Raw genomic sequence first — 25970 nt, 5'->3', positions numbered from 1 at the left:
TATGATCGTACTTAAGTATTGGGTGTAGCTAATATTCGAGTGTGTTTCATGAATGGATCAATGTTTGAGCATGATGGGCTAGGGATAACTTGTTTTAGCATTGATATTTGAGAGAATTCCTTATTTGGCCCTTTCTTAAAATCTATTTCCCTTTTTGGCCCAAAATAAAATATTTTTCCCTTTTTGACACTCAAAGTTTATTTTGTTTCCTCAATGACATTTCCGTCTCCTTTAGTCACTAATAATGTTAACTGTGAGATGAAAAGAACATTTTGCCCCTAGTGCACTATGTGACTGTCCAGGATATATTTAAGTAAAAAAGTAACCACTGATTTTATGAAATATGATCATTGATGTTTTGCATATATATGCACTTCAATAAATTTTTTCCTTAGCTAAACTGATCCGTGCATACAAAAGACGGAAAACACCTGCTCAACTTGCATAATCATATCTATGGTAAGTACAATTTATCACGTTCAAAGTACTCCGACACATACTCCTAAATCTTCTATCTAACACACGTTTAAAACTACAGTACACATAATAAATCCTCCGAACAAGTAGTAGACCGTGCGCGCCGGCAGCTACACACCACGCGGACGGCACGCAAACGAGGACGACGAGAGCATGTGCTGCTGGCCACGAGCAGCCAGACACCACTCGCCCGGAATGAGGCAGTCGCTGTTGTTGGTCGTCCGGTCCTGGCAACTACCTCTGCCTCCTCTTTCGCATGGCGCACGGCTGCTGCCGCGTGCAGTTCCGGTATCAACTCCCTGCCACATGCACTGCCCTCCGCCAAGTACCAGTTGCATGCCTCGTGCGGGTTGCCGGATCGCGACGCTCGCGTTCAGCCTGAGAGTAACGGTCGCAGATGCCAACACCACGGCCGCCAACCACCGGCGTCGCAGCAGTCGGACTTGTTGGTGGCCGAGATGCACCAACGCCTTCGCCAGCTAGAACAGCTAGCTACCAAGCCCGGCTGGCTCGATCCGTCTTGATCGATCAAAGCTAGCATAGCTAGCTACGTAGCCCGGCATTGCACACGTACACAACTCCTATGCCTTCTTTTAGCTACCGTGGTGTAGTGACACCAGTCCTACACGGACACGTTCACGCACGAGTAATCAAGCATACATGTATGGGATGCTACTGTCGTATACTCGTATTTAACACCAACAAAGAAGACCACGACCGGCCAGCAGTGCTGGAACACGCGCATGGGCACACGCCGTTCCATGGATGCCGAGGTTGACGATCCGTCACCCTCCGCCTCGCCATGAGCAGCAGCAGCATCGACCCGGGGTGGGAAATAGGGAGAGAAGTTCGGTCATGGGGTTTCTTCTTCATTCTACCCGTGAACTAAAGTAGGGGTAAAAACGACTTTTTTGATTGCACCTGATTGTGTTAGTGGCCAAAAGTGATGAAAATGTCATTAAGGGAACAAAATGAAGTTTAGGTGTCAAAAAGGGAAAAAATAATTTTGCAGGGCCAAAAAGGGAAGCACATTTTAAGAAAGGGCCAAATAAGGAATTCTCTCTTGATATTTTGAAAGACATTGTTGCTTGTTGATATGCTTGAGTATCTAAATTATTATGTCAAAACTAGACTATCGCTTTGAATCATATAAAAGTCCAAATGTCCATGCTATAAAGAAAAGAATATGATATGACATGATAGACATCACTCCACATCAAAAATTCTGTTTTTATCACTTACCTACTCGAGGACGAGCAGGAGTTAAGCTTGGGGATGCTGATACGTCTCCAACGTATCTATGATTTTTGATTGTTCCATGCTGTTTTATTATCAATGTTGGATGTTTTATATCATTTTATAGTCATTTTATATCATTTTTGGTACTAACCTATTGACATAGTGCCAGTTGCTGTTTTTTCCATGTTTTTTACATCACAGAAAATCAATATCAGAAGGAGTCCAAATGCCATGAAACTTTACGGAGATTTTTTTATGGACCAGAAGGAAGATATTGGGCCCTGGTTGCACCTGTGGGGAGTCCCGAGGAGGGGACAACCCACTAGGGCGCGCCAGGAGGCCCAAGCGCGCCCTGGTGGGTTGTGCCCACCTCGGGTGCCCCCCGGACCGCCTCTTTGCTCTATAAATACCCCAAAAATACCAGAACCCTAGGAGCGTCAACGAAATATTCATCCAGCTGCCGCAGAGTCTAGAACCACCAGATCCAATCTAGACACCATCTCGGATGGGGTTCACCACCTCCATTGGTGCCTCTCCGATGATGCATGAGTAGATCTTTGTAGACCTTCGGGTCCGTAGTTAGTAGCTAGATGGCTTTGTCTCTCTCGCTGAATTCTCAATACAATGGTCTCTTGGAGATCCATATGACGTAACTCTTTTTGCGATGTGTTTGTTGGGATCTGATGAACTTCGAGTTTATGATCAGTTATATCTTTTTATATCCATGAAAGTTATTTGAGTTTCTTTGATCTCTTATATGCATGATCTCTTATAGCCTCGTATTTCTTCTTCGATATTTGGGTTTTGTTTGGCCAACTTGATCTATTTATCTTGCAATGGGAAGAAGTGCCCAGTAGTGGGTTCGATCTTATGGTGCTTGATCCCAGTGACAGAAAGGGAACCGACACGTATGTATCGTTTCTACTAAGGATAAAAAGATGGGATCTATATCTACGCAATAGATAAACGGATCTTGTCTACATCATGTCATCGTTCTTATTGCATTACTCTGTTTTTCCATGAACTTAATACACTAGATGCATGCTGGATAGTGGTCGATGTGTGGAGTAATAGTAGTAGATGCAGGTAGGAGTAGGTCTATTAATCTTGGACGTGATGCCTATGTAATGATCATTGCCTGGATATCGTCATAATTATTTGAGGTTCTATCAATTGCCCAACAGTAATTTGTTTACCCATCGTTCGCTATCTTTCTCGAGAGAAGCCACTAGTGAAACCTACGGCCCCCGGGTCTTCTTTCTCATATATTTGCTTGTGATCTACTTTTCCTTTGTATTTTTATTCAGATCTATTAAACCAAAAATACAAAAATACTTTGCTGCACTTTATTTTATTTGCGATCTATTATTTCAATCTACTACAAATTTTCTGGCATCGTTACCCGAAAGGGATTGACAACCCCTTTAACACGTCGGGTTGCGAGGTGTTGTTATTTGTGTGCAGGTGTTGTTTACGTTGTGTTGCTTGGTTCTCCTACTGGTTCGATAACCTTGGTTTCTTCACCGAGGGAAATACCTACCGTCGCTATGCTGCATCATCCCTTCCTCTTTGGGGAAATACCGACGCAGTCCTAGCAGACAGGAGCTTTTCTGGCGCTATAGTGAGAGAGCGATCACAAGCAACTTCAAGCTGAGAACTTCATCATCATCTACCCCAACCGATGAGACCATTAAGACAAGTTCCTTCAAATGCTTCACATGCGACGGCCGAGGCCACAAGTCTTTCGAGTGTACAAACAAGCGCACCATGATCTTCAACGACGATGGTACATATGACTCCATGAGTGAAGGAGAAATGGAAGCCCTTGAGCAAGTGGCCATGCACCGGCAAGTGAACGAGGATGAAGATGATCAAGTCTTTTGTGACGAAGATTCGAGCCCCGCTCTCATTGTCTCCAAGGTCTTGACTCTTCAACATCAACAAGAAGAATACCAAAGATGTCATATCTTCCACACCAAGGCCGGCATCAATGGAAGGTCCGTCAAGGTCATCATCGATGGAGGGAGTTGCCATAACCTAGCAAGTGAAGAACTATGATCCAAGCTCCAATTGGTCAAGATGAAGCACCCGCACCCATACAAAGTTCAATGGCTAAGCGACTCCGGCACTATCCAAGTCGAGCATATGGTACAAGTTTCCTTCAAGATCGGAGCTTACGAAGACACCTTGGAGTGTGATGTTGTTCCGATGTCCGTTTGCCACCTCCTTCTTGGTCGGCCATGGCAATTTGACCGAGGCGTCATCCACAACGGGCGTACAAACCACTATAGCTTCAAGATGAAAGGAAAGGAGTATGTGCTACGAGCTATGTCTCCAAGCCAAGTGATGCCGAGAAGCAAGCCACACATCATGGAGAGAATAGTGAGAGAGCGAACCGCCCAAAAGAGAGTGAGCGCCACAAGCCAAAATCGAGTGCCTCCACGATGAGCGACAAGAAGAACTTAGTCCTATTTGCCACCAAACGTGAGATGAGAGAAGTGTGTGAGCACCCATCAAGTGTCATGCACTATGTCCTATTGTGCAAGGACGAGACACAAAAAACTAACAACTCTCACAATCTACTTTTAGTGTTATCTTCTCTATTGCAGGAATTCCAAGATGTATGCCTCGATGAGCTACCTCCGGGTCTACCAGCACTACGAGGTATCGAGCACCGAATCGACCTCATCCTTGGAGCACCCCTTCCTAACAAGGATCCCTACCGCGTCAACCCCGAGGAAACTAAGGAGATCCAACGGCAAGTACAACAACTCATCGACAACGGCCATGTACGAGAAAGTTTGAGCCCTTGTGCCGTCCCGATAATCCTTGTTCCCAAGAAAGATGGTACATATCGCATGTGTTCTGACTATCGTCCTATCAATGCTATTACCGTGCGTTATCGTTACCCCATTCCACGCCTAGATGATATGCTAGATGAGCTTAGAGGAGCCACCATTTTCTCTAAAATTGATCTTAAAAGTGGCTACTATAAAATACGCATCCAAGAAGGTGATGAATGGAAAACCGCACTTAAGACCAAATTTGGCTTATATGAATGGCTTGTTATGCCAATGGGTTTATCCGAAGCACCCGGTACATTCATGCAACTCATGCATTTTGTTCTTCGACCCTATATTGGTGTATTTGTTGTGGTCTACTTTGACGACATTCTTGACTTTAGCAAATCCCTCAAAGAACATGTCACCCATATTCGGACCATTTTGCAAACCCTTAGGAAAGAGCGCCTTTATGCTAATATGGACAAATGCCTTTTCGGTGTTGATAAGCTTGTTTTCTTGGGTTTTGTTGTGTCTTCTAAGGGTTTTCATGTTGATGAATCTAATGTCAATGCTATTAAAACTTGGCCCCAACCAACCAACTTGCAACAAGTGTGTAGCTTCCTTGGTTTAGCAGGTTTCTACCATAGATTTGTTAAGGATTTTAGCACCATTGCATCTCCTTTACATGCTTTGAGTAAGAAGAATGCATCCTTTGTTTGGGGACCATCTCAAGATAGCGCATTTAACGAGCTCAAGAATTTGCTTACTCATGCTCCCGTGCTTGCATTACCCAACTTTGACAAACCTTTTGAAATTCATTGCGATGCTAGTGGTAATGGCATAGGAGGTGTGTTAACGCAAGAGAAGCGCCCAATTGCTTACTTTAGTGAGAAACTTTCCGGAGCGCAACTCAATTATCCCATCTATGACAAAGAGCTATATGCTTTAGTGCGAGTTTTGCATGAATGGGAACATTATCTTCGCCCTCATGAATTTGTCATCCATACCGACCATGAAATGCTTAAATACCTAAAGGGTCAAACTAAGTTGAACAAGCGTCATGCTAAATGGAGTTGTGAGTCCTAGTCCATTCAACATATTTTTTCTGAAAAAACCCCTCCCATATATTAATTAATTTTAAAACACTCATACAATCATCTGTTACAACTTTAGCTATGCAGGGCGGAACATTATTAAGAAGCACATCATTAAACCTATTATCAAAATTGAAATTCGCAATTGTGCGCCACCCTATTGGCCCCTCTGTTAATCTTGGATATCTTGCAATTTATCGTCATCTTGAAAATACTCAACACTTCCATCTTTAGTTCAACCAGAAGAGACATGTCCAGATAATCATTTCCAGAAAAAGAGGCCACAAAAGAACAATTAGTTTCCAAAATGATGGGCTTGTGGAGAGTAATACCGATGTACGGCCCTGCTAGGGTCGCTCTAAGTTACGCTTCATCCATGCTATTGCACACCCCAATACAATCCCACGCCGAGATGATAACTTCTCCAGTATGGGTCCTGGCCACCACACCCACACTGACGGCACTCATAGCCTCCAAAAAACTTGTGTAAACATTAATCTTAATGAATTCCGTAGCATGAGGCTGCCAAGTCACAAAATTCTCTTCGACATCATTGGTATAATTTTAAAAATTCACCCCCTCCTTACCTTCATTGCTAACCTCCATCTTCGTATTGGAATGACATGATGAGAAGGACCCCCAATAGTTTTGAATAAAACTCACAGAGGCAGAGATAGTTTCCTTTCCCTTACCAAATATTAAATCATTCCTTAGGTGTCATGCCCTCCAGAACATGAATATAATTTGCTCATGCACCTACGACCTTAATTGATCCAATAAAATAAGTAAACAATCTGGCGTAGAAAACTTGAAAATCTCATCACCTGGTAAATTCCGAACCTCCCTTACTGCCACACGGAGTGCACGAGCCTTGGGACAGCTCACCAGAGCATGAAACACACATTCATCTTCAACACCACGAATCGATCACAAACCAATGGCAGTTTGATGGTGTTTAACTCTGTTAACTTGAACCACGAAACTGTTTGTAGCAGCACGCCATGCAAAAATTCTGATTTACTGAGAGATCCGAGCCTTTCAAATAATATTTCATAGCCTCCTTTCCCCATTTACATCACCACTGGAACTCCCTAACTCAATCTTAGTGTCCTTTAGGTACAGCGCCAATCTATACGCAATTTTAACCGAGAACAACCTGTTTTTCTTGTAGTGCCAAGAAATAAAATCTCCCTCATCCAATACGCAACTTCAAAATTTCCTCATCATCATGGGGATAAAACAGACGCCTAATAAGGTTCTCATCCCATCTTTTTGAGCCACCGTTGAATAACTCAGAAAACCATTTGAGTCTGGTTTTGTTCTTTTTTGTAGGATTTTGTAGATCCGAGTCTCTAGGAAACCAATTATCCCTCTAGATATTTATACTCGGACCATCGTAAACTCTCCAAATGACACCCTTTTTCAGCAGCTCAATATCACGCATAATACCTTGCCAAGTAGCCGATGCCACTCAAGGGAATACAATGTCCAACAGATGCCCATGAGGATAATACTTTGCTTTCATCACCTTTGCACAACGAGTCCGGGAAAACCAACAACTGCCAAGCTTTGTTTGTTTGGAAATTGATAAAGCTATGTATTTGTTTGGAAATGCAATTTTCAATGAGAATAGTGTGATGCCAAGATTGATTCTCACCTAGGTCTAAAATTGTTTGGCTAGAGCTCGCCAAATCAATGCTTCAATACTATTTTAGTTCAACCTTCACTATTTATTATTTTAATTTTGTAACAGAATAATATGAATATTTTGGAACTCTAGTTCAATGTTGCAAATTTACGTTCAAATTTGAAGCAACTAAAGATTCTTATTCAGCATGTTGCCTTAGGTTATACTCCTACCTAACAATTTCCTATAAAAATTACTATCTCTAACGAAGTGTAAATAATAGAAGATAATGATGCATAAAGACATCAATGCAACATCTAGGTTTTGAGTCTTCAGATCCTTCGTACATTCTCAAACTATCAAATTCTCACCTCTCCCGGTTTTACTCTACATTTTACGACGGTTTTCGGAGCACGTTTTACACATGACTTTCTGTTTGAATTTTATCGTAAATTTACTCGAGTTTTCCAGAACACAACAATGCACATACATAATCATCAGGTATTGTGGAACTCAGAATCCAGATCATAAAGGGGGTACATCAACTTAATGTCTTAATCAATACTCAGAGAACTCTAAGAATCCTATTGCACTATCAAATGGTTGTTGGGAATATTTTATACTGGATCCAGTGATAGAGAATCCATCATCCATACACAAAAAAGAGAGTTGAAGCTAAACCCTAAACCCTAAACCCTATAGACTCATATGCCTAGTGCATAGCATGCCCAAGATTGCTTCCAAACTTCTGACCGCAAGGCTCAGACCGCGCATGGGAGAGCTAGTCAAGGCGAACCAGTCTGCTTTCATCAAGGGGCGATGCTTGCACGATAACTTTTTGCTAGTGAGGCAAATGGCACGCTCTATGCACCGAAGGAAAGCGAAAGGTGTTTTGCTCAAGCTGGATATTACAAAATCTTTTGACTCCCTGGCTTGGTCGTTCTTGTTTGAAGTGCTAAGAGCTAAAGGTTTCTCGAAACGTTGGATATCTTGGATTGCGATTCTTCTTACCACTGCCAGCTCAAGAGTGCTGGTTAACGGATGCGCAGGCGACAAGTTCATGCACGCTAAAGGATTGAGGCAAGGGGACTCGATTTCCCCTTTGCTTTTCGTTATTGCCATGGATGTCCTTACAACTATCATTATCAAGGCGCATGAGGCGCGAGTGATGAGCACGATCAATGGATGTAGCCCGATGCAGCACTTGTCTTTGTACGCGGATGACGTAGTACTATTCATCAAACCAACATGGCCAGATCTCCTGTTCATCAAGGAGACACTCACAATATTCGGAGCGGCATCGGGGCTTAAAGTGAACTTCGCCAAATCAGCGGCAATTATGATTCGAGCTGAGACAGAAGATGAAGAGCTCGTCAAGTCGGTGCTACCCTGGAAGATCACCACCTTTCCATGCAAATACATAGGCCTCCAGTTAAGCATCAAACAACTCAAGAGATCCGAGTGGCAGCCGATTGTGGATGCAACCCTACACATTTTACCAGGATGGCAAAGGGGCCTGGTGACTAGACCTGGGAGGCTTATCCTCGTCAACCAAGTCATGAGGGCGCAGGCCACACATCACCTCATGGTTGCGGAGGCGCCAAAATGGGCTCTGGGAAGAGTGGACAGAGGTTGTCGGGCTTTTTTCTGGGCCGGGACGGAGGAAGTGAATGGCGACAAGTGTGTGGTATCCTGGGCAAGGGTATGTCGACCAAAGCACCTGGGCGGCTTGGGCGTAATTGACTTATCTAAGCACGGCATTGCTCTAAGATTACGATGGGAATGGCTTAGACGCACGGATGCTTCCAGGCCTTGGCAAGGGCTCAACTTGACCGCGGACAAAAAGGTTGCCCAAGCTTTCGGGAGCCTGGTTAAATGGAAGGTTGGCGCGGGAGACAAAATTTTGTTTTGGAAAGATCGGTGGCTCCATGGCGCAACCATCTCAGAGCTGGCCCCCTTGGTAGTGGCAACAATCCGTACGCAGGTGGCCAACAGGAGACTAGTACGCGATGCGATGTGCATGCATGCTTGGATGAACGATGTGGTGGGTGACCTATGCACGGAGGGTCTAACCCAGTTCATCGCACTTTGGGAGATCATATCGGAGGTTCAATTGGATGTTCAAACTGAGGACAACCCCATCTGGGCTTGGAATGTGACTGGAGTCTACACCGCAGCATCCGCATACAAGATGCTATGTGAGGGAGGAGTTAGATTTCACTCTTTCAGAGCAATCTGGAAATCTTGGGCGCCACTTGCGTGTAAAATCTTCATGTGGCTGGCAGTGCAATATCGCTTGTGGACGTCGAATAGAAGGCCTAGACACGGTTTGCAAGACCAAACGTCTAAATGCTACTTTTGTGACCAAGAGGAAGACACGGTCGACCACATCTTGCAACAATGTGTGTTCTCTAGGCAAGTGTGGTACAGATGCATGACCAGGATGGGTTTGAGAGTGGAGCTTTGCCCAACACATGATTCCCTATTGGTGCAATGGTGGACGGATGCTAAAAAGCGCATACATAAGCAAACTCGGAAAGGATTTGACTCATTCGTGATGCTCATCTGCTGGACCCTTTGGAAACAGAGGAACGCGAGAGTGTTTGGTTCGAACCAAATCAAAAATGAATGGGAGACTGTGGACTTGATCTTCGACGACTTGAGGGCTTGGGCTAGGGCAGGAGCATTTGGAGGACAACCTATACCCGAGTAGTAGAGTAGTATTAGGAGTGGGGTGGAGGCTTGGTTGGGGTCGGCTTGTGATTACCAACTAGCGCAATGTAATAACTCTTGTACATATTTTCTCCCTTCTATAAAGCTAAGGTACGCCTTTGGCGTACCCTCGAAAAAAAGAAGCTAGCTGGTGACCCACATGGACCACATGGTCGAATTCTGTATACAAGTTGGCATGCACATGCTCCAACTAAGCAAAAGCCCCAGCAGGTGCACCTCCTCGCTGTACCCTATCTGTCTCTCCACATGAGGACTCTGATAATACATAGGATTATCATTGCATGCTGGAGTACATTCACAACTACAAAAAATGGGGCAAGTAGACTACTTGAGGTCTCTGCGCTAGGTCAAAACTACAGTTTCACAAGAGTACAGTATTGTATTTATGTCCTTCATAAAGGCATAAATACCAGTATTATCAGGGCAATAACTCACTCCTGCATCGTTGGATTTTATGTGGAGATTTGTGACGATGTTTTTATTTGGTTAATTAAATAGTGTAGGAGTTAGATGAGCAAATCCGATATTATAAGGGGATACGTTTTTTTTCAGTGTAGGATCTTCCAAAAGGGAACACACAGTCAGCCCCTTCCTGGAATCAACTGGCATACGTTCTTTCAGTGTAGGATCTTCCAAAAGTGGACACACAGTCAGCCCCTTCCTGGAATCAACTATCGAAAGGCAAATCATGTCGCACCAAAGGCCAGAAAGGCACCGAAGGTTCAGTGCCTTATCAGCTGCTGGATCGGCGCCAGAAAAGCAATGGCAACAAGATCACAATATATAATACAGCAGAATTGACAGCGCATGTGCAACCTCTGTTGCCACTTGAAACTACGACAAATCAGTACAAGGAATAAAGAATCTGCAGGGATGTACTATGTAATGTGTAGATTACAATTTCAATTCGACATTTCTTAATAGCTGGATGGCAGTTTCAAATGAGCCTTGGCCATATGAACATGCCGCTAGGCATAACAATTGTAGACAACTTACAAAAAAACAAAACTCTTTTACTCTTCAACACTTCGGTATATCCTGAAATAAGAACCACAACCGCACGCTCACATTTTTCTGGCATAAAACAACTCTGCAAGTATATGGCTCTCGCAAAGAGACCAACATCAGCGGAAGCCGCCGTCGGCCCAATATGACCCGCCAGCGGTTCCATTCTGATTGCTCCCACCCTTGTTGGCGGGGCTGTGATGGCTGTAACTATCAAAACCGTCATCTTTCGAATCGTCCCAGCCGGCCCACGAGTCGCTGCTCTGGCTTGTCTTGGCAGGCTCATCCTTCTTGTCTTGGTCATCCCAATCATCCCAAGAATTGGAATTACGGTTCTGGTTCTTAGCTGATCCATCTTGCGGAGAATTCCAGCCGTTGCCGTTGCTGGTCTCCTGCTCATACCTGCGGTAAGGCTCGTTGCTGTTGTTCTGCTGCTCCCTTTGTTGCCAATCATCACCCCAGCCACCGCCCACTCCCCCTTCCTTGGCATACTCCTCTACCTTTTGTGTGGCCAATGCCATCACTCCTTTCATAATCCCCCAGGTTCTGCTTCCTATCTCTGCAGTTTTATTGGTTACAACATTGACAGTTTCGTTCACCTTCTGATCATAACCCCCTTCCCTCATCTGCATTCCAGATAAGGACCATTCTTAAAGACAAATAGCGATGTAACACGAGAATAAAGAACATGACAAATAATCTAAAATTCAGCATGCACTATATCCTGAGATAAGGATTATGAAAAGATATGTTCACTCAGCGTCCAGTCATGGGTGGAAGTGTGAAATAAGACAAGAAGGCACTGAACTTCAGGCGCAGTAGAAATAAATATGAAGAGGATAATATTCTTGAGTTAAGACTGCTCCAAACAGAGAAGACAGTTCATATAACTACTACAATGTCAAACCTTGCTTGGAGGACACCTTCCTATCATATTAGTATTCAGGAGAGTCTAACAAGATTTAATCAGGACACTAGGTAAACACAGTGAACAAAGAGCATTTTTCATGATCAACTAGACTACGGTAATTCAACTCTTGCATATCACAAATCAGGCAAAGCATTGAAGGTACCTTTGACTGAATCTCTTTTGTGCCAACTTGGACAACAGTAGCAGCAGATTGGGCAGCAGATGCTGCAACAAGCGAAAGGCGTCCAAATCCCTGAAAAGGTAAAATGGTAAGGAACGTATACTCATGAGATTAAACAGAAATCAAAACAATGTCCAATTATGACATGACTGTCTAATCATATATGCACATGACCCAACTATGACATCTCAAGCTTGGCACCAAACAAAATATAACCTTAAGTAACCAAATGACGATTGCAGATTTACTTTGCTAATATAATCTGAAGGAGTGCTTCTGGGGACGTTTATAAGGCACTAAGGCAAGCACCAACTGCCCTGACGCCTAAGCAACGCCTAAGCGCCTAAAGCGGGCCTAATTGTAAGGCGCTGCAAGGTCGCCTTTCCGCCTAAGCGTCCAAGGTGGGACGCCTTAGAAACAATGGCTGGGGTACAGTAATAAACCATATTAAGACTACAAGGAGAACTTGTTGATGATCAGGATCAGGCTACAAAAGGTGATCCCACAGCTATGTCAATATGCATAGCTTAATGAAGACACGGTAGAAGGGGCACTTTAACTACATGTGAGGGGAGGTTCACAAATCCAATGAAGTATAAGCTGTGGATGTCCCAGCACTCTAACAGGGGCAATATGTGCATAGTTAACAGTGGTGACAATATAGCCATTCATGACTTGCTGTAACAGGATCCCCGCAAGAAACCAATTTTATGAAGTACTCTTCAGGGTGACAATATAGACATTCATGAGTAGCAGATTTTCCTTTTTGAATACACAAGTATATGCTCTTCCAATACTATTGCAGGTATTGGGGAAATGTTTGGAGATTCGTTGATTCTAACCACAACACTAATATATCATGTAGTAGTAGTAGTATGTTTGCAGGTATACAGTGAGTAGTTGATATAGCATAAAAAACAATAATCTGTTTCATTTACCTGGGAAACGACCTGCATGACATCGCCCTGGGCAGCACCGTTGTTGTTCCTATTCGCCGACGGCGGCGGGGTGGATCCGAAGCCGACGTACTTGCCGCCCTGAGAGGGAGGGATCCCCTGAGGCTTGGACTCGTTCTCCGCCATCCTCCTAGCAAAAAAATCCTCCTTGCTGGCCGCCGACGCCTCCAGCTCCTGCTTGGTGTATATGTCCTGAGTGGACTTGGACCTCGTCGGCTGTCTCCCCGAATCCGCTCCAGGGCCAGCAAAAGATCCGGCCGATTGGTTCCTACGCATATCCGGACGGACCTCGTCGTCCCAATCATCCCATCCACCGCCACCGCCACCGCCTCCACCCACTCCTCCGGCGGGCAAGGGCGGCCTCCTGGCGGGGGCGGGGGCGCCAGATCCGGGCGTCTCCTTAACGACGGGCGGGTCGGTCCACGAGCGGCCCTCGGCGAGGGCGACGATGCGGTCGCGGTATGCGGCGGCGGCGTTGGAGTTGTACTTGGGGATGTGGGGCGTCTCCTTGGGCACGCCCCGCGCGGCGAGGAAGGCGTTGAGGCGGTCGTTACCCCCGGCCTCCATCTTGCGGAGCTGCGGCTCGGTCCAGGAGTCCATGGTGACGGAGCGGACGAAGCTGATGTGCACGCCGAGGCCCCGGTGCTTGCCGGAGCACTCGAGGCACATGAAGACGCCGTAGGAGACGCTGGCCCACTGCGGGTTCCTCTGCGCGCAGTCGACGCACGTCTTGTTCCCCGGCCGCCCCTGCAGCTCCCTGAGCCGCCTCGCCGCCGTGGACGCCATCGCCGGGATCCGGATCTGCCGCGCCGGATCCGGGATCGGGGCCGGTTGGTGGCCGCGGGAGGGCGAGGAGGGGGAAAGGAGGAGGTGGTGGTGGTGGAGGGCTCGCCGACACGGAACGGGGAGCGAACGAGCGAGCGAGGGAGAGGTCAAATACCGTGCGGTGGACGCCTGTGCCCCTGGGCGCGCCGGGGCCGCGCCGATGGCAGGCTGGTAATTTCTCCCCCGGCGGGAGGGCAGGGCGGGGACTCCTCGTGGTAGGCGCGGCCGAACAGCCCGCGACAACAGCCCGCGACGCCGACAGCCCGGGCCCACAGCGCAGCTGCAGCGGGACGAGACGGGCGAGGAAACTGGGAAGGCAGGGATCAGGAGTGTCCTACTCGTAGCCGAGTCGGGTCGGGTAGGGCTTGGGTGGGTGGGCGCAGCACGCGATAGAGGCGGGTGGCCACCGGGTGGTTTGGGGTCGGGACGTGCCGAAACGCACGCGGGGCCGTCGCTCCGGCAAACAAAAACCGACCCCTTCCATCGCCTCGCGGTTTTTTGACCCGTCGTTTCCGTTTCCCGGCATAGGACGACGCGTCGAGAGCCCTAGCAATAACGCCCGGCCCGATCGTCGAGACCGATCGATCATGGCGGCGGCGCCGGAGCCGGTGGAGGTGCCGACGACGGAGGAGGCGCCCGCGCCCGCGCCCGCGGCGAGCGAGGATCAGGCGGCACCGGCTGCAGCGGCGGCAGGGACCAACGCGACGGTGCCTGCGCTCTACGTGGGCGATCTCCATGAGAACGCGCAGGAGGAGCACATCTTCGATGCCTTCAGTAAGGTCGGTGCTGTCACCTCCGTCAGGGTCTGCCGCGACAATGCCACCAGCAGGTCGCTCCGATATGGCTACGTAAATTACTTCTCCCAAGCCGATGGTACACGCACACTGTCTCCATCCATCCATCTCTTTTTTTCTTTTTCTTTCCCTTTTCTACAATGTAAGCGTTTGCTGCTGCTTATGTATCTACAATTTCGATTTTTCCCGTTAGGCTTGATAGCGATTTGTGGAGTTATGTTTTTTCCTTCCTGCTTTTATTTGTCGATTGCGATTTTATTTCAAGAATTCGATCAAAATAGGTATGTTTTGTTTAATTATATACTATCAAACATCTTTGCATGGCATCAAAGTAGGTATGTTTAATTATATAGCAGACATCTTTGCATGGCGTTTGAACAAGCTATGCTTGTCCTTGTCATACAATTTTCATATCGTTGTTGTAGCGTGCTGCCGCTTTGATGTGATAGCCATCATCGGTCCCTTATGGCAATAGGGGGCATAGCGTAGTTTGGGTTGTTCAGCATGCAACTAGTGCACCCATCACATAACTGCCATGCGTTGCTTAATCTTCAGCTTGTATGTCGCGCGCAATTTAATTATTGATTTTTGAACTTTACTATATATGGATTGTGTTTGTGTGTGTGTGTGAGAGAGAGATAGAGAGAGATCATTAAAAAACCCGACCATATTTCGGTTTACAACACATTTTAAGAGCATGAATTAGCATCTCTTCCAAAACTAGAGATTTCACTAGCCTTAGCCAGGAAACAATGTTTTACTTCTTCCATTTTAGGCTTTGAGGCTTGGTTCTGGTGCTAGCCGAATGTGTGTGTGTGTGTGTAGGAGAGAGGAAGGGAGGGAGAGAGAGATCAAGTATCATTAAGAAAAATTGACCTGTGTTTATTAGTACTACACCTCCTTTGTGCAAGTTTTGAATGTTTTTTCTAGTAAGATGCATGGTGATATACTCTGATGTGGAATAGATTATCCAAATTTGAGTTCTTTTTCCATTGAAGATGGTAGAAATAATAATATAGAGAGACTTTGCCTGCACGTACTCCCTTTGTAGTACATTTCCTTACAATGCTTTGCAGTCGCACAATTTCCAATTAATGTCTGCTCCATGGGAATGTGAATGAATAAGTTGGCTACTACTGTCTTGTTGCGGCTCTCTTCAGTTTTCCTAAGCTTGTTACTCCTTTTTAAATATACCGAAGGCACAAACAACTTGTCTGCTTTTCTATTTCTTCATTTTCTCTTTCTTTCATTTTCTTAGTACCGATTTCGTTGTTCAACAAATGACCCTATGCCCAAACTAGTTCTGTTTATGGAGGGGCAATTGATTGGCTTTGACTTGTTTTTTAATCGTTGACAGCAACGACTGCTTTGGAGCAGATGAATCATAGCCTTATATTGGACAAGCCAATTAGAGTAATGTGGTCTAACCGAGATCCCGATGCCAGGAGAAGTGGCGTTGGAAATGTGTTTGTTAAGGTAAAAAGATAAATATGTTCTTCATGTTAATATTTCTCACATGTATTGCCATGTGTAAGTACTAACTTGATATGGTATTAATTGACAGAACTTTGGCGATCATATTGACAATGTAATTCTTCAAGAACTATTCTCCAAGTTTGGAGAGATATTATCTTGTAAAGTTGTTAGAAATGAGGATGGCACAAGTAGAGGCTACGGCTTCGTTCAGTTTGCAGCTCAAGAGCCAGCAGACATCGCAATAGAGACTCTTAACAACTCTTACTTTGAGGGTAGAGAATTGTAAGTTAATGTTTCTGTAATACAACTAGTACATGACTTAATTTTATATTGACTATTTCTTTTTTTTAACATTGCTACTTACATGATTTTGTTTTACAATGATCAATCTTGTGTAGGCTTGTAGCTCATTTCATTAAGAAGAGCGAACGATCAGCCAATAATGATGACAAATACACTAACTTGTATATGAAGAATATAGATGATGACATGACAGAAGAACTCATTAAATTGAAGTTTTCTCAGCATGGTCAAGTAACTAGTGTGAAGATAATGAAGAGAGATGATGGGACATCCAAGGGTTTTGGGTTTGTCAGTTTCAAAAACCCGGAAAGTGCCAAGAAAGCAAAAGAGGCCATGAATGGGATGGCTCTTGGTAATATTACTGCCATGCATTTCATTTAAAAAATAACTTCTAATGGTACATGCATTTTTACTTAACAATGTTAATCTTATTTTTATTATTAGGAGCGAAAACTTTGTACGTGGCAAGGGCTCAGAAAAAGGCTGAAAGAAAGCAATATTTGCAGCTCTTACATGAGGAAAAGCGGAATGAAATAATCACTAAGAGCAATGCAAGTTCCATCATTCTCTCTTTTATTTATATTCACGTATAGTATTCACATCTTTCATTTACAAATGTGTATTTAATTCTGACAGGGGTCCAATGTGTATATCAAAAATATTAGTGATGAAGTTGATGATGACACTCTTCGCGAGCGCTTTGCTGAATTTGGAAACATTACATCAGTAAAGATTATGCGTGATGACAAGGGCATTAGTAAAGGATTTGGATTTGTATGTTACAGCACACCCGATGAAGCAAAGTGTGCCGTAAGCAGCATGCGTGGTAATCCTCTATTAATTTTTGCACCAACTCATAGTTATACATTGACATCACGATAGTGAGAATGTTTTGTTTTGTTTGAAATAAATAGGTGTCATGTTTTACGGCAAACCATTGTATGTTGCTATTGCTCAAAGGAAAGAGGACAGAAAAGCTAGGCTGGAGCAACGTTTTGCTGAACTTGCTACGATGGCAGGAACTGCAAGCCCTGTGATCCCCACAGGTTATCCTCATGTGTACTTTGCCCATCCTAGTACACACTTTCCTCAGGGTCCTTCAAGGCAAGGATTCATGTATCCACCCATTGGGCTCGGCCAAGAATGGAGGCAGAATGTGTACCCTTCGCCGCATAGTATCCAACAAATTCATCCACCACTCGTATGTTATTGACTTGTTCTACTTAAATTTCATTTTTTTAAGTGCAAAAACTTGGTTAAAACTTTTTTAATTTCTGCATAGATGCCAAATACTCCAAGGCAGTACAGAAACAACAGGGGATGCATGACCGGGAATATGATGACTTTTCCCCACGCCGTTAATTATGTGTCACATGCTCAGACAGCTAAAGATTTCATGTCCATGTCCCGGCAGGTATTAACAAATTTTAAACTGTTTTTTTATATTGAGAAAAAAAATGTTTCACGTTTGTCCCTATTTAAATAGTGGTTAGGCTAACAATCTTATTGCAAAGTTTTTTTTACACTGGTACTCTGACCACTAATTTTCATTACAGTATAAGCAAAACTATATGGTTTGAACATAATTTTTTAGACAAACACATGTGTATAATTCCAAGTATCTAAGTAAAATTGAGAGATGATAGTAGTCATGATTAGAAAGAAACATATGAGCATAACGACTTTTAAGGAACAGTAGGATAATATTTTGTTTTGTGACTTTTTAAACCGTATATCCTTGTTCCTTTAGTTACTCCTCCTCCCCCATTACTATTGTCAATTCAATCATACTAAGTAGACGTTGTCTTGTGACAGAACTTCACTAACAAGGAGTGCTAAGCTACCACTTAGCACTTTATTAATTAACAGTATTTGACATTTCTTTAAGTTGCTACATCTTACGTTGTCTTGTGACGGAACTTCACTAGCATGGATTGCTAGGCAGGAACTACCTTGCACATAGTTAACATTATCTGATCCAGTTATGCTTAGTTTATTTTCCTTCTGGAGAGTTTAAATCGCTACCTGTAATGCAGCAATTCGGCCATGCAAAGTACATAACACCCGATGTTTTGAGCAATGGCCTGGCCATCCATCACGGCGGCCCTATTTCATCGGTGAACGATTCTTTCGCCAGCTTGCTTGCTGCTGCTCCACCTGATCAACAAAGAGATATGCTCGGGAATAGGATATATCCATTGGTCGAGAGATATCATGTAATTCCTCATCTATTTTGGTCCCTTGTTTTGCTTCTTTCAAACTAACAAGGACCTAGCAGTTGCACTAACTTGGTATGCCCTGTCTGCTGCAGCCTGATCTGGCCAGTAAGATCACTGGAATGTTGCTGGAGCTGGATACTTCTTATCTGCTCTCGATGCTGAATTCGCAGGATACCTTGTCTGCAAAAGTTAATGAGTGTGTGCAAGCTCTCCAAGGGCAGCAAGCGGCAAAAAATAAGCCTGAGGATCTGGAGGCCCTACACCCTGGCTTCCTCGACTCTACCAGTGTAAACGCCAACTGAGAGGGTTCACAACCAGGCCAAGAACCTTCCATTTTCTTTTCTGGACGGGGATTTTTGGGAACTAGATAGCCGATCTTTCTTATTATAGTTTGTGAGTTTTTACCGATTGGACTTATGGGTTACTTGTTACTACAGAATAAAATATATTAGATTTAGCTAGAACCTTGCGAGTTTTATTATTATTTTTATGGCATCCTATGAATGAATCCTATAGAGAATAATGACTTTTGGTGACTTTACTATGTTGCTCTTCCTCTGACGTTATGAACATTTCTGCCTTACTAATTTTGTTGCTTTATTATTGCTTCTGTTTATGGATGATTCACTGAAAGTCCGCAAGGTTTCTCCATATATTTTAATTTCTTGTGGAGTCTATATAGAGATCAAAGTGTAGACCTGGTGTCGTACACTCTGTCGTATACTCATATCAGACTATATCTCTGAAACCATGTAGATCATCTGAAGTCCAAGCTGTTCAGGCCACTTTACTAGATGTGTTATTTCTGATTTTGTCTCCTACAGATTTTGTGGACGTGTTCTGACTATTGAGGAAGCCACTGCCGCTGTGTTGTTACGATACTATCTGTCTTCGATTCTCCATGTGGTTTAGAAATAACTAGTGGACCTGTTACGCCAAATGGCGCAAAGGCACGCTAAACCCATGTTCGCGATGAAAAAAATCCATGGTTTAAGGGTTCAGGGTTTAAAAATGTATATACACATTTTAATTTGATAGTATAGAGCCCCATTTAAAAGAAAATATATGTTTTAGTTAGTTTAGCTGTAGTCAAGTAACATATGATAAAAAAGTGTCTTGTTGTGCACAATGAGATATATATCCACATTCTAATTTGGTGGTATATACTCTCATTTAAAACCATGTCATGTTGAAAATATGTGTATCCTTTTAGTAATATTTTTGTCTTGCCCACACTAAGAATTTAGATGCCTATGTATAAAAAGAAACACATATTTCTGTATGCATTAAAAAAATCTAAAAAATACATAATCTGACGCTAAAAAATATATGTATATCTAATAGCATGTAGGAATCATTTAAGGAGGCCTTCTTTTTTTTGAAAAGCTATCAACATTTTATTGTTTTTGTGCGCAAAAAAGAAAAACATTTCTTTTTGCTCAGATGGACGCATATGTATATGAAAAAGTACGCATGTAGTTGACCCGTTGCGCCAAATGGCGCAGAGACCCGTTGAATGGATGTGTGCATTGAAAAAAAAACATAGTTTAGTTGCTTTAGTTGTGGAAAAGCACATATGGTAATAAATTTACCCGTTTATTTAATAAAGAACGAATGGACACTTGTTGTCTACAATGAGATATACATACATACACATTTAAATTTATCTGTGAGCCAAATGGCGCAGAGCCCCATTTGAAACCATGCACACACATTAAAAATATTTGCGTTTTTTCCAGTAACTTTATGTTTGAGCAAGGACAAAGGACATGTCAAACCCCTAGTGTTTCAAATGGTAAAAGATATCACACGGAGCTCATGTTGCCCACAGACGTTTGCTGGGCTGGGCCTAACCAGCGAAAAGGGGTTGTCAAGGAGAATATGATATATATCCAGTCATTTTCGTGGACGGCTCTGTCTTCTCCTCTTCCTGATTGTGGTCTCTTTCTTCCCATACAGAGGCATAGGAATTTGATTATAACTGGCAGATAAAATGGGGTGAGTGTATAACCACCGCATCATTTGCTGATTCAGGAGAGGCCACAACGGGACCGTCTGTCGTCAACTGAAACTGATCCTAGACAGTGACTTTAAGTGAACTTCATGAAAGAAAACTTAAGGTCACAAAACTTTAGTAGCTTATTCCTTTTCTTTTCTTTCTCAGAACTCCACACACTATGGCGATGATAAATTAAGATGCGCATTTGTAACTACAAAAATATATAACCACAAATACTTCAGTTTGACACAGACTGATTTGATGACAGGTAAGGAAATAGAATATCAACGAGCTCTCTTCTTTCAGAATATCTGATAGTGAGTAAAAGGCTGAGGGTTTACCAACACACAGCGACACTGAGCCACACCAATTTCAACGTTACCAATAGAAAGCAAATCCCAGAATTCGGAAGGTTTCAAAGACGCTCAACATCTTACAACACCAACATTACAACCATAGACCATAGGAAAAATATTGATAGTTGCATATATTTTTGCATACAGTGCGATTAGCACTTGACCTCTTTCAGCTCATGTGCGAAATACAGGAAAGTTGGCTCAACAGCTCCTTCTTTGTACCAAGCTACCATCATCATACATACTCTCGCCCATAAAGCTACCATCATCACATCTTGACTGAATCATATCATCACCAGCAATCAAGGTGTGATCACCTTCAATCTCAGTGGAGTCGTAATTAATTTGTTCAATAACCATTGATTTTGGGTCCTGGAACCAATCAAATAGAAGTAGTTGAGGCGGAAAAATGGAAGCTATGGTAGGAAAACGTGAATAAACAGGACCAAGAAGCCAAGAACGATAGGAACAACTTGCCTCGTCAAAATCAATCCCACACATGTAGTCTGTTAAGCTAATACAGACTTAATAATAAATAATACTCCCTCCGTCCCCTAATGTAAGACGTTTTTTTACTCTAGTGTAGAGAAAAAAAGGCCTTACATTATGGGACGGAGAGAGTAATAAACAGAAGTACCAAACTTAGAATAGCATTTCCTTCACTCATGGTCATACATCTGGTTTGTATCTCCACAAAAACAAATGGCAACGTGGTGAAGATTTACAATAGAAAGGAATCAGATGTCCCGTTGCACCCATGGTGCAGAAAGCCAATTAGAATCAGAAATTATGTGAGTATTGTAGGGCATATAGAAACTTCATTCTGGCCCGCACAGTAACAGCTCTATCACACAACTTGTTTCTTATGGATTCTGTAAAAAGATTACGGGAGAACTTATTTTTGCAAAGCAATCATAATAATAGTGGGCATTGATGAATAAAGATTTATCGTCTCAACCAGTGTATCGTCATGACCAACAACTAAATAACTTGTCGCTGCTCCCGAGTTACATATGCTCTAATAACCCTATGATCCCTGATTCATGGTTTCAAATATCAGATGTTCCGTCAACCGAGGTACAAATCACAAATAGATCAACCCATCAACCAATGAATATAATCTTCTCCAAGAAAATAAAATAGTCTTTAGAAGCTTAATTTAAATCTTTACCAATAAGGCAATACAAGTTACAGGCCAAACAGAGCATAGAAAGCTTGAACCAGAGCAAGCAGGAGAACTCGACATCCTTGACCTGAACATCATAAATCACAAATCCAGAATAAACGATTAACCCAAAGTTTTTCTTCTCATGACTCTGAAGGAGGTCCACGTGTTGTTATCTACCAATAAAAATTACTGACCCAAGCTTGAAGTGTAACCAGAATAATTTGCTAATGGAATTAAATAGTATCCCATTTCTTTGAGGATGAGATGCAAATGAAGGCTGACACATGATTGATAAATTCGCACAAATCTTTTCAGTCCCGCGAAGTAAACATGAGGAACTGAGGTTTAATTAATCATGTAACTATATAAGGAGAATCATTATTCTTCATTGTTCCACTTGTGCATCAGAGTCAGCCATACAACAAACTGGATGGTGATTTGTCAAATAAGAGCTACTTGGGTAAATAAGATTGCCCCACATCCACTTTATACTTAACTGTAAACTACACATCAATCTGATGGTCTGATCTATAATGCTTCATGAAACAATCAATCTAGAAGCCCAAAATATCCCCTGAAAACTCCAAGAAAATCAGAAAGAAACATCGCAGGTCTATTTTCTTACTCTGCTGAGAGGCCATGTACAAAAGATATCACAATTAGTAAGAAAGAAGCTTGCCATCAGCTGAGAAGAAAAACCTTTAGAAAGGAAGTGTCTGTGTGGTCTTTATGCCTTCGAGTATTTCCTCCGCATCCTACAGAAATTCAGAACAATGATTCTTGTTTGACACTATTTAATAGTGATAATAGCAAGAATTTGAGCGTGATGACAAACGATAATTTTTCACACATACACACTAACCCAACATGCAGTTACATCTTCACTAATCAAAAGAGGGACACAGCAGGAAGTAAGGAAGAACCTGCGGGCGTGAGGGCTGTACAGAAGTATCTCTGCCCCAGCGCCGTGTGAACGACCACGAGCCAGCGGAGCTCCTCGCGGTGACCCTCTCCCGTCCACCGCCGCACCTCCCTCTCCTCTTTCTCCAGCGCGATGTGTACGACGACGGTGGTCCTCTCATGTCCGCCGCCGTGAGGATGCGTAATACCCTAGTCCTGCTTTGATGGATGTATTTGAGTGTTCTTGTGTTCTTGAGCTAGCTACGGGGTGTGACTTGCCCAAAAGATCCGAATTCTTCTCCTGGTCGTCTCGGGCCTCCTTTTATAGGAAAAAAGGGGTGTCACAGTGGCACACAGGAGGTGGAAAGGTCTACAGTCGACGAGTCTATCATCTGGCATCGCCGGACAAACGCATTTAATGCGCTGCCGACGTGCCCTTCTTGCTTTATCGGGGACGGCAAGGAAGCACGTCCCAGCTGTCGCTACCTCGCCTGGTTTCGATGCGCGTCTGAGCTCACGAGGCGTTGTTGCGCCATGTTGGCTGGCTGCTGGGCTGGCGCGGTGGTGGAGCCTTCATGAAGATCTGCATGCCACCACGTAGGTGCTTGCTGGGTCGGTGTAGAGGCCGCTCGTCGCCACGCAGGTGCCTGCTCAGCTGGTCGAGCTGGCAGCTGCATGGGGACGGCGGTGGCGTCTTGGCAGATGTGGGCCTGGCTGCGACCCCGCTGGTGTCCTCGGCAAGGGTCTTGCCGTGACGTCGTGGTTGTCCCCGGCAAGGATCTTGCCGGGGGTCTCGTGGATTTCTTTGGCTGGGACCCCGCCAAGGGTCGTTGTCTTCTGATCCTCATCTGATCTTGTGTGTTTATAATCTTGACAAAGATCTGCATGCCACCACGGAGGTGCCTCCCGAGCCTTGGTTCCAATGTAGTTGTTGGCGGTGTTTGGAACCCTTGGGCTCAAGGGTAGCTCGCTCTGCTGGTGTTGGGCAAGTTGCCCCGGCAAGGCTCTTGCCGGGGCCGCGGAGGCCGCCCCGGCAAAGGTCTTGCCGAGGGAGTCCACCTCGCCCCTTTGCTCTTTTATGCTTCTGGTCTTGGCGTTGCCTTGTTTGTTTTGTGCTTTGGTTTTCCTCCGGCTTCCCTTCTCTGCCCTGCTAAGTGTGGCCGCGGGCGCGGCTCTGACTGCCCATGCACAAGTAAAGGGGTCAAAAGGAGAGTCCCTACTTTTGTACACCAACAGGAGCCCCCGGGCATGGGCCACACATAAGCGCGATGCGTTGTTGGGCTAGGCCCAGAACGGTGCGCGGGCAGGTGGGGCGGATTTTACTGCGGTAACTTTTCGTCCGCTGCGCTTCCCCACGACCCACGTTGAACGCGCGACGTGGAGGGTCGTGCGTGACGTGGGGGTCATGCTTGGGGCGGTTCCCGCACGCATGCGTCACATCATGGTAAAGAGGCGGCTCGCGCCTTCCCCATAAAAAGAGGGAGACGCAGAGGCGCGGCTCATTTACTGAGTGGACTCGGGTCATGGTCTTCAAGGCGTCCGTGCCCCACGATCATGGGGTGGGGAACGGTCACCTCACCCGTCCCCTCGATTCTGCTTGCTCGCCACGTGTCCCCCATGCAGGTGGCAGGCGGTGGAGGCGGGAAACCGGGCCGTCGCCGATTGAGGCAGCGGGTCGGTCTCGATTCCCTGCGCCCCCGATGGCCGGATTGGTCGAGCGGGGCGGCCGAGCCCCGACCCCGCCCCTTTATAAGAAGGGGGGGGGGGAGATGGCATCCCACATCCTTTCATCATCCGTCTCCATTCACTTCGGCTCCTTTCTTCCATCTGCCATGGCGAGAGGAGGCGCCGGCCCTTCAACGGTGGCGGCGAGGGTCGCTGCTCGACAGCGCGTCCCTCCTTCCCAAGATCCTGCGGCGGCGGAGCCGACCACGAGAGGAAGGGGGAGGGGGCGAGGCCGAGGTCGCCGTGGCGCTCGGGGAAGAGGGGGACGGGGCGGCGCACCGGCCTTGCCTCCGCCAGCGATGCCTCCCCCAATGGAGGGCCACGTCGGGGACCAGCCCCGTGAATTCTTCATCAGGCTGCGCCGGCCACCGCGTCGTCGTCTCCGTCTCCCTATCCCATTTGCTCGGGAGATGGAGCTCGATCCACCCCAGCCCCTCAGGTTGCACATGAGGGGCTGCGGGAACGGCGGTACGCGGGTCGACGTCGACTTCCCTGCTCCCCACGTCATGTACCTCCGTCGCGGATGGAAAACGTTCGCTTGTGTCCACAGCCTGACGGCGGGGCTCGTTCTCCACTTCAAGTTAATGGAGAACAGCCTGCTCTCCGTCAAGGTCTTTGGAGATCTTGGAACTCGCCTAAAGTGCTGCGTGGAGAGCTCCTCCGACGATGAAGATTCCTCCTCAAGCGGGAGTGACGAGGAGGACAGCGACATCGACCACGAGGGTGCCGAGCGGCGGGACGCTGACCCCGACTCCGACTGACCGCGTCGTCCCTCCCTCGGCCACGCGCCCTGCTGAGGGCCTTCCTCCTCAAGCTCTCCATCGGCGCGTTCCCCGTCGCCTCCTTGGGCGGCTGGCGAAGGAGGGACGGAGAAGGCGAAGAAGGCGGGTGGCGGCCGTCAAGTCAGAGTACGCGGGCGCCGACGCCTTCGTCGCGTATTGTCGGCCCGCTGCCTCATCTTCCAGCTCCCCTCCCGGCATCGGGATGTTCTCTTGGTGCCTTCTGCTCCTCGTACCTCGCTTAGGCGCTCTTTTTGCCCTCCTGCTACCTTGTTACATCTTCTGAGGAGAGGGACAAGAAAGGGATTACGGGCATCTTATCTCTTTTTAGTTTGTAAGCCTACGGGCACTTGTTAGATTTAAAACTTGTAATCCCCTTGCTCATGTTTTTTATCCCGTATGAACTGTACCTGTATGGGAC

The 25970-nt window shown here is 45.4% G+C and overlaps 2 protein-coding genes and 1 long non-coding RNA gene across 3 annotated transcripts; 1 reads left to right on the top strand and 2 right to left on the bottom strand.

Moving 5' to 3' along the window:
• Nucleotides 1-10810: 10810 nt before the first annotated feature.
• On the bottom strand, nt 10811-13957 carry LOC109745301 (probable ADP-ribosylation factor GTPase-activating protein AGD6). Its single transcript, XM_020304427.4, has 3 exons — nt 12988-13957; nt 12032-12121; nt 10811-11584 (listed from the first exon to the last, which is right to left on the bottom strand). Exons 1-3 carry the CDS (start codon nt 13789-13791, stop codon nt 11078-11080), a joined length of 1401 nt encoding a protein of 466 aa, XP_020160016.1. The 5' UTR covers nt 13792-13957; the 3' UTR covers nt 10811-11077.
• A 328-nt stretch (nt 13958-14285) lies between these two features.
• Nucleotides 14286-19222, top strand: LOC109745343 (polyadenylate-binding protein 7). The gene is made up of 10 exons (XM_020304461.4): nt 14286-14703; nt 15982-16100; nt 16189-16382; nt 16499-16755; nt 16848-16954; nt 17040-17229; nt 17318-17604; nt 17686-17817; nt 18440-18619; nt 18715-19222. Exons 1-10 carry the CDS (start codon nt 14418-14420, stop codon nt 18922-18924), a joined length of 1962 nt encoding a protein of 653 aa, XP_020160050.1. The 5' UTR covers nt 14286-14417; the 3' UTR covers nt 18925-19222.
• A 1676-nt stretch (nt 19223-20898) lies between these two features.
• LOC109745363 (uncharacterized) lies at nt 20899-23346 on the bottom strand. The gene is made up of 3 exons (XR_002228524.3): nt 23069-23346; nt 22845-22900; nt 20899-21349 (listed from the first exon to the last, which is right to left on the bottom strand). It is a non-coding gene; the product is annotated as an uncharacterized lncRNA (long non-coding RNA).
• Between the last annotated feature and the right edge of the window lie 2624 nt (nt 23347-25970).

This window comes from Aegilops tauschii, chromosome 4, assembly GCF_002575655.3.
Source record: "Aegilops tauschii subsp. strangulata cultivar AL8/78 chromosome 4, Aet v6.0, whole genome shotgun sequence".
Classification (NCBI taxonomy): Eukaryota; Viridiplantae; Streptophyta; class Magnoliopsida; order Poales; family Poaceae; genus Aegilops; species Aegilops tauschii.
This window is presented reverse-complemented; position numbering and strand designations above follow the sequence as displayed.